This window comes from Fukomys damarensis, unplaced genomic scaffold, assembly GCF_012274545.1.
Source record: "Fukomys damarensis isolate Sample0158 unplaced genomic scaffold, DMR_v1.0_HiC HiC_scaffold_37, whole genome shotgun sequence".
Taxonomy (NCBI): Eukaryota; Metazoa; Chordata; class Mammalia; order Rodentia; family Bathyergidae; genus Fukomys; species Fukomys damarensis.
The window spans coordinates 67,340,340-67,353,381 of NW_022900949.1; the positions used below are offsets into that span (position 1 = coordinate 67,340,340).

General features: G+C 40.2%; 1 protein-coding gene across 4 annotated transcripts in view; it reads left to right on the plus strand.

Annotated features, from left to right (window-relative positions):
• Clrn1 (clarin 1) overlaps positions 1–13,042 on the plus strand; it is a 45,633-nt gene that overhangs the window by 23,255 nt on the left and 9,336 nt on the right. For 3 of the 4 annotated variants that reach the window (XM_010625316.2, XM_010625317.2, XM_010625318.2), the window contains one exon: positions 8,116–8,295. The exons of the other annotated variant lie outside the window; for it this stretch is intronic. In XM_010625316.2, coding sequence (XP_010623618.1) covers positions 8,116–8,295 — 180 coding nt within the window. The remainder of the gene's footprint in view (positions 1–8,115; positions 8,296–13,042) is intronic. 4 annotated transcript variants of the gene reach the window in all.

The window sequence follows — 13,042 nt, forward strand, 5'->3', positions numbered from 1 at the left end:
AAAAAAAAAAAAAAAAAAAAAAAAAAAAAAAAAAACAGATCACAGATTTAGATGTATACATAGAACTAAAAACTTCAAGAGGAAAAACACAGATGATACCTGCGAACTTGCATTAGTCAAAGACTTCTTAGATTTTACATCTAAACCATGATATAAAAGAAAACGATAGATTAGACTTCATAAAAATAATAACTGCTCTTCAAAAGACACTGATAAGAAAATGAAAAGACATGTCACAGACCTGGAGAAAATATCTGTGAATTTCTTATCTGATAAAGGACTGGTATCCAGCATGCATAAAGATTTCTCAAAACTCAATAAACAGCCCAATAAAAATGCACAAAAGATATGAACGTTACCAAAAATGATATATGCAATGCAAATAAATTTACAAAAAGATGCTTAACTTCATGAGTCACTTAAGAGATGAAAATTAAAACTAGAGTGAAATAACTACATGCCTATTAAATGGTTACAATTTTTTAAAACTTGCCAAGTGTAACAAGAATACAGGACAACTGGGACTCTCTTATGGTGCTGGAGGGAAGGTGCAGAGGTTCATCCACTATGGAAAGTGCTTGGAACTCTTATAAAGGTACAAACACAGGATCTGGAGTCCAGGATGGGATACAGAAGGTGGGGGGTTGGAGTGGTGTAATTGTTTTATATCTTGACTGTGGTAATGGTCACACAACTGTATCCATTTACTATTGTCAAATCTTGAAGAACCAAAAGGGGAGAGTATTTTGCTGTGGGAATAAAAACAAAGCCATTGATACCATTGTGTGACTTTAGACAACTTACTTCTCTGTTCCTTGGTTTTTCAAAATTCTATAAATTAAAGATAAAATAATCTTTCTTCATGTTGTTATAAGAACTGAGTGCGCATAAGTACCTTGAACATAGCAAATGCTATATAATTATTGACTGTTGATCTATTCTTTTTATTCATATTTAGATGTTTGATGATAAAGGAGAAGAGAGGCAACTAGAGGCTAGAGGAGGCTTAATAATGAGGAGATCTCAACATATTGACTCAGAGAGGAGGAAATCAGAGATAAGAAAGTGAAAGAGGGAGAGTATAGTAATTATTAACACACAGACTAATGCTATGCTACTGTGCATCAGCTGCCTGTTTAAATAAATAACTCCCTTTCAGTTGTCAACAGCTAATCAAGTGATTTCTGAAGGCCAGAAGTGACTTACGAGATTAATGACAGCTCCTCCACAGATCAAAACGTTCAGATCCTTTCTCTGTGTTGTAACACCAACACCTAAAAGAACAGGAAGAAAAAAACAAATCTATCTCCTGGGGACACAATGTCCAGGATCATTAAAGGTACACTTCCCAATGTTTATCTGAATGTTCTGCCTTCTCCTCCAACCAGGGACAAGTTCTATTAGTGTTGGTCAGGAGGCTGAGGATTTTTGCCAACATTCTGGCTGATCATTACAGACTCAGATTTTTGATTAAAAAGAACAACACTGACAAAATATAATATGCAGTGATTAGTACCTTTCTGGGTGACTTTCTCACAAGAGTGGATATTTTTAAAGCTTTCCTAAGAATTAAAATATTCCACATGACAATTTGCTTTTGCTTCTGGCTTTTCTTTCCAGGGGGCTAATCAGTGCAACTTCTGTCTGCATCTGTTTCAATTCAGTAACAATCTTCAATTTGCAGGTTTATTTGCTAAGTTTAACCTAGCTTCCCGGCAGGGAAGACCTCTTCTTTTTCAGTGAGGATATGGATACAAGCAGGGTTTCTGTAACCGCTGGTAAAAATCCAGCCACTGGCCAAACATGAGGACTAAGCGTGAGAAGAGCAGTCTGGGGTAGATGAACTTTATCAGAAGCTGGAAACTCCAGAAGGCAGGTTATTGTAGCACAAGCCCAGCTAATGTTCAGAAGTACAAGACTGTTATACCTCAGGACAGGGTGGAGTGGACTATTGCAATCCCTGGGCAACAGGTACTCAGTATCTGCGAATTTCAACTTACACATTGCCTTAGTGTTGTTTTCATCCGTGAGCCTGCTCACGGAACAGCGTTCAGGGGGCCCAGACTGGGAGGGAAAGGCGCAGAATCGCCACGCAGACTCCAGGGAGGTTTCTGGAAAGCTTCCGCTTTATTCAGGAAAGGCACAGGCTTATATAGGGTGAGGTGGGGGTGAAGCCAGGGTGGCGCTACTGGATTGCTATTGGATAGGGTAAGGCAGGTTTAGAGCCAGGGCGGAGTTGGGATATTCTTCACATAGTAATTGGCCACATGTTAGTTTTGGGATTGTATGCTTTAGGGGCTGAAGTGAATGGAGTCATGATCTTAGAGGTTTTTGAGAGGAACAGTTTATCTGTCTAAGGTCAGATCTCTACACACCCGAGGATGTGGATTATTCCAGCCCTAATAGGCCTCGGAGTTTTCTCATGAGAGATGGGTGCGGTGCTCCTGACTCAGCCAGACCTTAATCTGATCCTCCGTTCCCCGCTTTTGTCTTTGACTCCAGAGCCTCAGCCAAAAGGACCACATTTTTATGATTTTGTTACTGGCACGTTTGATCTTTAAAATAGAGAAGAATAACAATATGCCAAACAAGGTTAATGTATATGGGAATCCCAATATCAATCCACGTATCCAACTACTCAGATTATTCCATCCAGCCTACAGTTTTGACCAGATGGTATCCCACACATTATTTAAAGTTACAACATCTAACGCCTGGGTTCCTCCCAAACCAGGTTTAATTGTATTTGTAAATTGAATACAGCGACGCAGACATCTTGAAAAAAAGCAGGGCGGTCTTTTTTGAAGGCTTGGGTGATGTTTTTTGCTAGCTGGTTGACTATTGCTGCTGTCACCACTTGATTTTGTGAAGTGACTGTTGCCATTGTTGTGCCAGAAGCAGCTGCCACCATGGAAACGATGACAGCAGTAAGGGCGGAAATTTCAAAATCTTTCTTACTGCGGGGATGAAGCATAAGAGAGGATCTGAATTTTGTCTTTCCATACGGAGATCAACGGGGATCCAAATGGCCGAGGTTGTTTTAGCAAAATATAAACTCCAAGTTTCTGTATGATTAAACAAAGAAGGAGCAATACAAGGGGTAAAATGAACATGAAAGGGGAAGGCAGAACAAGACAGAGATAGGGAGGTTAGGTACTTGCAGACTGGTTCAGGACGAAGTAGAGATCGAAGGCTCTGCAGCAAGTAGGTGGCTCCTGGGTGTGCAGCAGCCCCCAGGGACCGCTCAGCACCAGCAGCCACATGCCGGGGACCACGCAGCCCCATCTCACCGGCCTCAACCCAGTGCTCGCAACTGTCGCCCCACTGGGCCCTAATGCTCCCTGGGGAGTGTGGCCACCAGCAGCCGGGCGTCGGGTTCCGCGGTGGGAGGCAGGGACAGCAGAGGCCACGTAGCTGTCGGGCTCGGCCACGGACCAGGCTCTCCCCGAGGCTCAGCAGGCCTTGGCACGCTGAAGCTACAGGTCTTTCACTCTGAAACGTTTCTCGAGCTCTCAGCTGGGCTGGACCGGGCTTTGGAGGAGGAGGCTGGGAGGCCTGGAGGCTGAGGACCCCGAAGCCACGCTAAGGCCCCATCAAAGGATTGTTTCTCTTCATCCATCAAGTAAGGTGGCAGTGCACAGGGTGGAAGCCACCGTCTTGGACCAGAAAAAGCGGGCTCTTTCCGGATGACCTTATTCCAGTGAGGAGGGAGTTTTAGCGGGGGCACATCATCAACAGGAAGTGAGAGACCAGCGGGCGGGGCTAACGCCTTTGGGGAAGAAGAAAGCCACAGAGACAGCCCGCCAGCACCATCTGTTTAAAGAGGCTTTTGTCTGCCATCTTTAGAGCGCTCAGGGGGCCCTACTCTCGCCTGAGTTTGGGCAGGAAACGCCTAGGATGCCTTTACGGCATGAGGACCCTTTACTACGGTGGCCTGTACCGGCCATTTTGACTCATGACATTACCCATAATAGGAGGGATCCTTACCCAAACTTCAATACTTACCCAGTATACTGGAGTCCCCCATTAGGGCGCCAATTGTTGTTTTCATCTGCAAGCTCACTCACGGAACAGGGTTCAGGAGGCCTGGACTGGGAAGGCAAGGGGCAGAATCACCACGCAGACTCCGGAGAGGTTTCTGGAACACTTCCGCTTTAGTCAGGAAATGCACAGGTTTATATAGAGTAAGGCGTGGGTGGAGCCAGGGTGGCGCTACTGGATTGCTATTGGATAGGGTTAGACAGGTTTGGAGCCAGGGCGGAGTCGGGATATTTGGCACATGGTAATTGGCCATATGTTAGTTTTTGAATTGTATGCTTTAGGGGCTGAAGTGAATGGAGTCATGATGTTAGAGGTTTTTGAGAGGAACAGTTTATGTAAGGTCAGATCTCTGCACATCCAAGGGGGCGGATTATTCCAGCCCTAATAGCCCTCGGAATTTTTCTCACGAGAGATGGGTGTGGTGCTCCTGACTCAGCCAGATTTTAATCTGATCCTCACTTTACCCTATCTGTCCAGGGCTGAGGAGATTTCTTATTCTACCTTTATTTCTAACAGATATGGACTTTAAAAACATGACTACAGTACCATTAACATAATCAACAAAAATGAATAATAATTACAAAATATCATCTAATACCCAGCTCATGTTCAGTTTTCCCTGGCTTTTCTCAAAATTGTCCTTTTATGTATGTGTTATTTGTTCAAGTCACAAAACATAGCCACAAACAATACTCACACAATTTATTTGTTAAAGTTTCCTTCAAGTTTCTTTTAATCTACAACAGTCACAGGAATTTGTCATATCTTCATTTATCCTTTAATTATTAAAAGAAACATGAATTGTGCTTGTAGCAAGGTAGGAACTTTTTATTCCCTAAATAGTACAAGAAAAGCACACAGAGAAATGTTCCTCAGTCTCTTTCCCCAGAAGCAATATTACCTGCTATAACATGGTGGATGAGAGTGATGATATGAGTTTAAACCTCTATTCTGCCATTTACTTAGCATAAATCTTGGGCATAGCAGGTAGTCTCTGTGCTTCAGTTTTAATAACAGTACATATCTGATTGGATCATTGAGAAAATTAAATCAGACAGAGTGCTGAAATGATTATTTATTAATAATTCCTTTGGCTTTTATCAAATTGCAGAATGATACCCATATTTCTTTATTTATTTGACTTGTTTTATTCATTTACCATCACAGCCTGATGATCATTCCACATTTGTTCTTATAGATTTGTTTCTTTCTTTGTAGCAATTAACTAAAATTTCATTGTATTGATTTACTATTGCTAGACATATAAATGTTCAAACTTTCATTATTAGCAAAAATGCTGAGATGAATATCTTTGTAGCACTCGACTGAATTCCTATTTAAAAAAAAGTCCAGGGAATACCCCTGGAAGTGAAATATCTGAGCTAAAGAGTTTGTACATTTTACTGTTTTATGGATAATGCTCAACTCCTGAAAGAAATTGTACCAGTTCCCATTTCCAAGAAAAAGTTACCAGGGTTCCCTTTCCCACTAACACAGAATATTTGGTTCAATCTTTCTAAGCATAGTTTTGGGGAAGTGATATTTCATAGTTTTAATGTGCATTTCTCAGCAGTGCATTTCGACTATCATGAGATGATGAAGAAAATATAGCACACATAAATGTCAGGAGTCAAAAGACCAAGTGACTGTTGAGAGGGAGTGAGAAAAAAAATTTTTACCTGGTAAAGAGGAAGTGACATGTATGTAAAAATGAGAAAGGCGTTGATAATGACCATCTTCAGAGATAAGCAATTACATTCATTTATTTACTTGCCCACTGTCTATTTTCATTAGATTTTAATTTCTCTGAGAGTATATGGGCCTTTACTATCTTATTTTATGGCCTATGTCTATCAACTAGGATGATGCCTGGTGCTTAGTAGGTGCTCAATAGGTAAATTCAGCACTTGATAAATATTTGTAAAACTAAAATGGACTGAACTAAGCTTCCAGAGATTGGTCCTGCCTATTTTGCTGACAGTAAGCATGCTGATGCCTCACCAGATAGGAGAAACTCTGAATTTATAAAGTATTTCATTTCCTCTGCTGACAAGAAAAACTTGCCTTGAACACAAAATCTTGAAATAGATTTGGCATGCTTTCTAAATGGAAAATATTTCTTGTAGCACCAGAAATTATTTTCCCATAGCTTTATGCTACATCAAAATATTGAAGTTGACTGAAAATGCCCCATTCTTTAATTTTGGTATGAGTTAGAAGCCATGTTTTAAACAAAGAAAATGTAAAACCCTTCTGTTTGAATTACCCAAACTTAAGATAGATTTTAAAAAGGTGATTGGTGAGAAATACCATTAAAATATACTGGTTTAGCATTGTAGTGGCAAAGAAAAAGACCCAAGGATCGGTGGAATAGATTGGAAGATGCAGAAACAACTCCAGATGTACTCAGCTATGTCATCTTTGACAAAGGAGTCAACCATCCTCACTGGAAGCAAGATAGCTTCTTTAATAAGTGGTGTTGGAAAAACTGGATTTCATCCTGCCAAAGATTAAAACTGGACCCTTATCTTTCATCAAGCACTAAACTAAAACCCAAGTGGATTAAAGATCTAAATATTAAAACAGAAACTCTAAACTTGCTGGAAGATAAGCTAGGCAGAACTCTCGAAGACACTGGCATAGGAAAAGACTTTATGAACAAAACCTCAATTGCCTGTGAACTAGCATAAAGAATCAACAAGTGGGAACTCATCTTATTAAAAACTTTCTGCACTGTAAGAGAAACCACCAACAGAGCTAAGAGACAACACACAATGTGGAAAAAATTTTACCAGCTGCTCCTCAGACAAAGGACTCTTATCTAGAATATATAAAGAACTCAAAAAAATCTGGGCCCCTAATATAAAGACTCAATTCAAAAATGGTCATCCGAAATGAACAGACATTTCTCAGACAAAGAAGTAAATGCAGCAAACAAATATATGAAAAAATGTTCAACATCACTGGTCATTTGAGAGATGCAGTAAAAACAACACTGAAATTTCACCTCAGCCCAGTAAGAATGGCTGCTATTGAGAAATCAACCAATAACAAATGTTGGCAGGGCTGTGGGGAGAAAGAACCCTTCTCCATTGTTGGTGGGAGTGCAGACTGGTGCAACCACTATGGAAATCAATATGGAGATACCTCAAAGAGCTTGGACTGGAGGTTCCATTTGACCCAGCCATCCCTCTGCTGGGTATCTTTCCAAGAGAATTAAAGGAATCGTATCACAGTGACATATTCATACCCATGTTTATAGTGGCACAGTTTGTAATAGCTAAAACTTGGAAACAGCTCAATTGCCTATCAGTTACAGACTGGATAAAGATTTTTCTATAAAATGGAGTACTACTCAGCCATAACGAATGAGAAACTAGAGTCATTCATAGGAAAATGGATTCATATTGAGGCCATACTCTTAAGTGAAATAATTAGGACACACATGTAAATACCAAATAGTTTCTCCGGTGTGAAAAACTAAAAGTGTAAGTAAGATCCAAATTGTATAACTGATAATGAGAAATAGGAAGAAAGGGCTAAAGGTGTAGAGGAAGTGGAAAGGGTAGGGGAAAGGAAATAAGGGACAAGAAAAAATATGAGAAAAGGAAAAAATGGAAACAAAGTCTTTGTAAATAGGGGAGGGAGGAGGGGGTGAAGGGAGGGCAGGGGTGTAGGGAACAAAAGGAGAACCAAGACCTGTCATGTAAAGGTACAAGATCGCAATGATGAATGTAACTGTGCTGTATACTTAAAAAGTATCAATAAACTCAATGAGAGACATATTTTATAGTTCTGAGTTATAAAGCCAGAACTTATTTATTTAGCAATCACATAGTAGCGGAGAAAATAATTCTCTCAGTTCTTCTCTCCGCCAGTGTTTGCTGGTGATTCCGTAAAATGATCTTACGCTTTAAATGGTTTTGCCAACTCTTTGTAAATTAGTGCGAATGTATTCATCAAAAGTATGTTTAGTGATTTTTTTAAAAGACAAAAGAAGAGGGATTTAATTTTTTAAATTGTACTTGCAGACTACTGACAATGAAATTCTTCTAATCCTTGGTTGATCTTCAGTTTTCCCAGATTTGCTCAAAGCGATTCCAGTCAGCATCCACGTCAATGTCATCCTCTTCTCCACGATCCTTGCTGTTCTGAGCATGGTGGAAACAGCCTTCTTCATGTACAATGCTTTTGGTAAACCCTTTGAAGCACTGCATGGTCCTCTAGGATTGTATCTTTTGAGTTTCATTTCAGGCAAGTACAAATTTATATCTTTGCGTACAAACTACAAACATGCTTTTCAATGTGTCAAATGATAGTCTGCCTAATACAAATTCATAATACATATGCATGAATGTTCACTGTATCGTTATATGTGGTAGAAAAGAGTGAGGAAATATTAGTTTTGAAGATTTGATCAAGAAGGATAGATGCTTGTATCAAAACATCAAAGAAGCAGTAAGTTTTTGTGAACATTATGAACCCAATTTGACTATATAAGAATAAAGAAAAGATAAAATATGATGAACATATTTTATATATATAGTCTTTAATATAGTCTTTATCTATCTATAATTATATATGGAAAGAGAGAGAGAGAGAGAGAGAGAGAGAGAGAGAGAGTTTCTTGTCTATGTTTATCTCTGCCCAGTAAACTCACAAGTGATTTTTATTTTTGCACATAGTTAGCAATATTTCCAAATGTTCAGTCACGTGCTTTTACTTATTCATTATTTTATTCACTTATAGGCTCAAAAAAAGTGTTAAGGGTTACCTACATGACTTGCCATATTCAGGCCTGTGGGTGCTCTGTATAGCATAATATTAGGTGAATCAGGCAAGAATAAACTCTAAATCTAGAAATTAGTTCATTGATGTGCTACTCAATAACTAGGACTGATGGGAAAGAATTTAAAATCCATCAGTGCTACAGGGTGCTTACAATGTATTTGCAAGAGGGAGAAGGAGAAAGTTTTTAAAAAATGAAAAAAAATTATGCTATGGGAGGTGTCTGATTCCAAACTTGCAAAACAATTCAATACTTTCCATACCCTTAAGGAACAAGTAATTTTACTGATGATCTCACGGAGTGACAGAGATTACATCTCACACCAGCAAACCTAATGAAAATTCCTGTGCAATGTTGCTTTCTGCCTTAGGATTGCCCTTTGACTACTGGCCACCCAGAACCAGACACGAACCTCCTTTTTTCTCTTAGCACTACTGCCTTCTCCCATACAACTCCAGCCACAGGCTTGCACAAATCCCTCTGTAGAAAATGAATCCCTGGGCTGGGGATTTCGCTCAGTGGTTCCACCACCTGTCTCACAAGCACGAGATCCCGAGTTTGATCCTCGGTACCAAGAAAGAACCTCTACTTGTTACTTGCATGCACTTCCTAGGGTCTTACCCGGTCCACATCTTGCTAACACAATTATTTACTCAACCAAAATGATTTCTCTCCAGTAGGGCTTGTGATAATATTTTTTCCATGTCTTTCACAAGCACCTAATGGAACTTTAAATTATACAGCTAATGAGTACTACTCTATGAGGACAGGCTAAGGCTTTCTCATCTTTGTACATCTGGCCAAAGATACTGAAGCTCTGTGCACAGTAAACAATTCAAAAGACATTTGCTGACTTGGAGAAGTAAGCCCAGTAAAAAGATGTTACCTTGCACACTTAAACAGTACAGGTTAGAGAAGTCAGAATTCAAATAGGATCAAATTATCAGAGCCAACCCATAAAGGCAGTAGGACATGAGTTGGAGAGGAATAGGATGGAATATGGGAAAAGAAGGCCCAGAGCTTTGCCAGGGCAGATGAGGTAAGGGCTCCGGACATGCCTTTCCGGGATTCTAGCTCAAGCTCAAGTTTGAGTTACCAGGAAATGAGTAAACGGAGTCTGAGGACTGAAGAGGTAACTCAAAGGCAGCTACCTTCCCTGAGGTCTGGGGAACAAAGAGCTGGGTTCACCAGAACCTAGGAGATTGAGGAGAGGCTCCAGGGCACTGGGTCTCGGACCTTGAGGAGCTGGCACAATACCTCAGAGGTTTCTATGACTGTGGAGAAGATTTTGAAAACCCCCAGTTCTGCTTCTGGGGAGAGGGTTATTCCTGCTGGGGCAATGCTTTCGGAGACCACAACAAAGTGGAAGGTATAAGCCCCTCTTCAGCTATTTCGCCTTTCCCCCTGGTTCTCACTTTTGGCAGAGCCTAACAGCAGGAAGCAACTGACAAGGCGAAATAGTTCTGTGAGTCTTGACCCAGCATCTCAGTGAAGAGAAAAGAAAAGCTGATTTGAGCTGGGACACCATGGCTTATTAATTAGCATAGCCACCTAGTGCTCCAGCTTCTGAATGAAATTCAGAACAGCCCATTTAAAGACAAATTATTTGACAGCTCTGAAGGACAACCAAATTAATGATATTCAAAAAGCAAAATGAGTCAAGTGAGTGTCAAATTGAACCCAAGACTCAGATCTTATCTCAGCCTTTGGGCAAATCTAACGCAAGGAGAACCTGGCCACACAAATATATAGGGGAACAATTAAGTTACTCATCTTGGACCTAAGAAAGTCAAAGCAGGTGCTTGATAAATTGTGATCAGTGAAGAGAGAAAGGGACAAAGGAAAGGAAGGGGTCAGCTCCAGGTCTATGTCTCACAGAGGATACAAGCCTGGTATGTGCAGGTCATTCCGTGTTTGTTTCTAAGCCTTTGACCTTTGTTTTTAAGTACGAAAAGTTTTAATATTTTTTTAAAACTGTGTAGGACAAAAGAAATGTTTGAGGGTCATATGGACTGGCAGTTTGTGACTTCTGAGCATAAACAGATCCCTTGTGAAACACAGACCACTCATTCCCTTTGAATCCACACATGGTACTCAGGAGCCCCTGATGTTTAAGAAACGGTTTCTCTTGAGCTGTAGTATTCATGCAGACCCCAGCAGCATAAGGTAGGATTTCACAGCACTTATCACTAACTCTCCAAGTGTGAGCCAATGTGCCGCACATTGGAGGCCTGAGGCTGTCACGGGTCCTTTTTCTCAGGTGGGTGTTGCATTTCATCTGGGGACCCCAGGGGTAGCTTCTTCCGTGAGATTTCCTCCCGTTTCTCTTACCCCACTGCCAGGTGGCCACACTCACAGCTTCTCTCTGCTGATCTTCCTTCTTTTTCAGACCTCATTTCTCTATTTCTTCACCCCTCTCACGTGCTCGCTCCCCAACTTTCCCCCTTTCCTTGTGCTGAAGTGATCCTAGGGCTCTTCTTTCAACTGTTTTTGTTTGTTTGTTTGCTTGTTTTTTCCTAACTGGGTGAGGAATCCATACGTTGGCATTCTGAGAAATGAAGAAAAATAAAAAAAAAAAAAAAAAAAAAAAAAAAAAAAAAGGAAGAAGAGGTCTTCTGTTTTTTCCCCTCCGGAACCTTCTACACTGCCCAGAGTAACAATGCTGTAAGCATCTCCTCATGTCTTCCAGTTGGTGTATGACAGGTGCCGAGTGAGACCAGGAAAAGGTCCAACCCAGTGGACCAGGCCAGCAATGTGTTCAGTCACTACTGCTTACTCATCCCCCAATAGCCCCTTCCCTCCTGACTCAGACACTCCTGCTTCTTTTAGCAGCTCGGTTAGGCTCGTATTCCTCAGCTTTCTCGATGTAAGGTTTCTTCACTTTATTTTATTAGTGCAGGTGTGTAATTCATGCTGTTTACGGTCCTCTTGGGGAATGGTTTATGTACACGTTACAGTTTTTTAAAATCCCCTTCCTTCCACCCCACAGAGTTCCTCGGTCACCTTTTTCCTACCTGTTGATAATATTTGTTTTAGAGTATGTTATTGCTTATAATGTTTACACTGATTAGGGTTAGCAATGGCGTATCTTTATTTCTCTCATTTCCCCTTCCCTTCTCCTGTTCCCTTGGTCCATTTCCCTATTGAACGAGATCTGTCCCCTTGTCCCTTTCTATCCATCTTTTATCATTTTCTTTGTACTTTTCCTCACTCAAGTGAGGGATACCATATAGTATTCATGCTGGTTTGTGTGATTTATTTTACTCAAAGTTATGTTTTCCACATGTATCTATTTTCCTACAAATGCTTCAAATTTGTCATTCTTCTTTATAGCCAAATAGTACTCCATTATATATAGAGAGCAAATTTTCTTTATCCAGTCATCTGTTAATGGGTATACAGGCTGCTTCCAGGATTTAGCTATTACAAATTATGCTGCTGTAAATATTGGCATGTAAGGAATGCTGTAGTATGATGACTTAAGCTCTTTGGGGAAGATACCTAGCAGGGGGATATTCAGGTCATAAGGAATTTCTAATTTCAATTCTTTGAGAAACTGCCATAATGATTTCCATAATGGTTGTACTAGCTTGCATTCCTACCAGAAATGTAGGAAAGTTCCTTTTTTACTGCAGCCATGCCAGCATTTGTTATTGTGTTATTTTCTTATGATTGGCATTCTTTCCAGAATAAGATAGAATTTTAGTGTTGTTCTACTTTGCGTTTCTCTAATGGCCAGAGATGTTGAACATTTCTTCATATACTTGTTGGCCATTTGTATTTTTTCCTTTGTGAAGTGTCTGTTCATTCCTTGAGTCCATTTCTTGATTGGGTCTTCAATTTTAGATGTTCTATGTAACATTTCCGACCCTATCATTGCTATAAGGAACCCATGAAACTCAGTTAATGTGCTTTCTCATCTTGTCATTTATAAGCTAGTTCTGAGAATGTAGGATTTAGCCAACACATTAATGGCTCCCCATAGTTCATTCTGGGCAGGGATGCTAGGATCACCTGAAGAGCATTCTAAAATTACTCATGCTAGGTTTCACACCAAAACAATTAAGTCAGAGTCTCTATGGGTGGGGTTTGGGCACTGTTTTTTTGTTTGCTTGTTTGTTTTTTTTTTAAAGCTCTGCTGGGTGATTCTAGTTATATCCAGTGTCAAAAACCACCGATACAGGCACATACATTTCATTTTTTTTTTTTTTT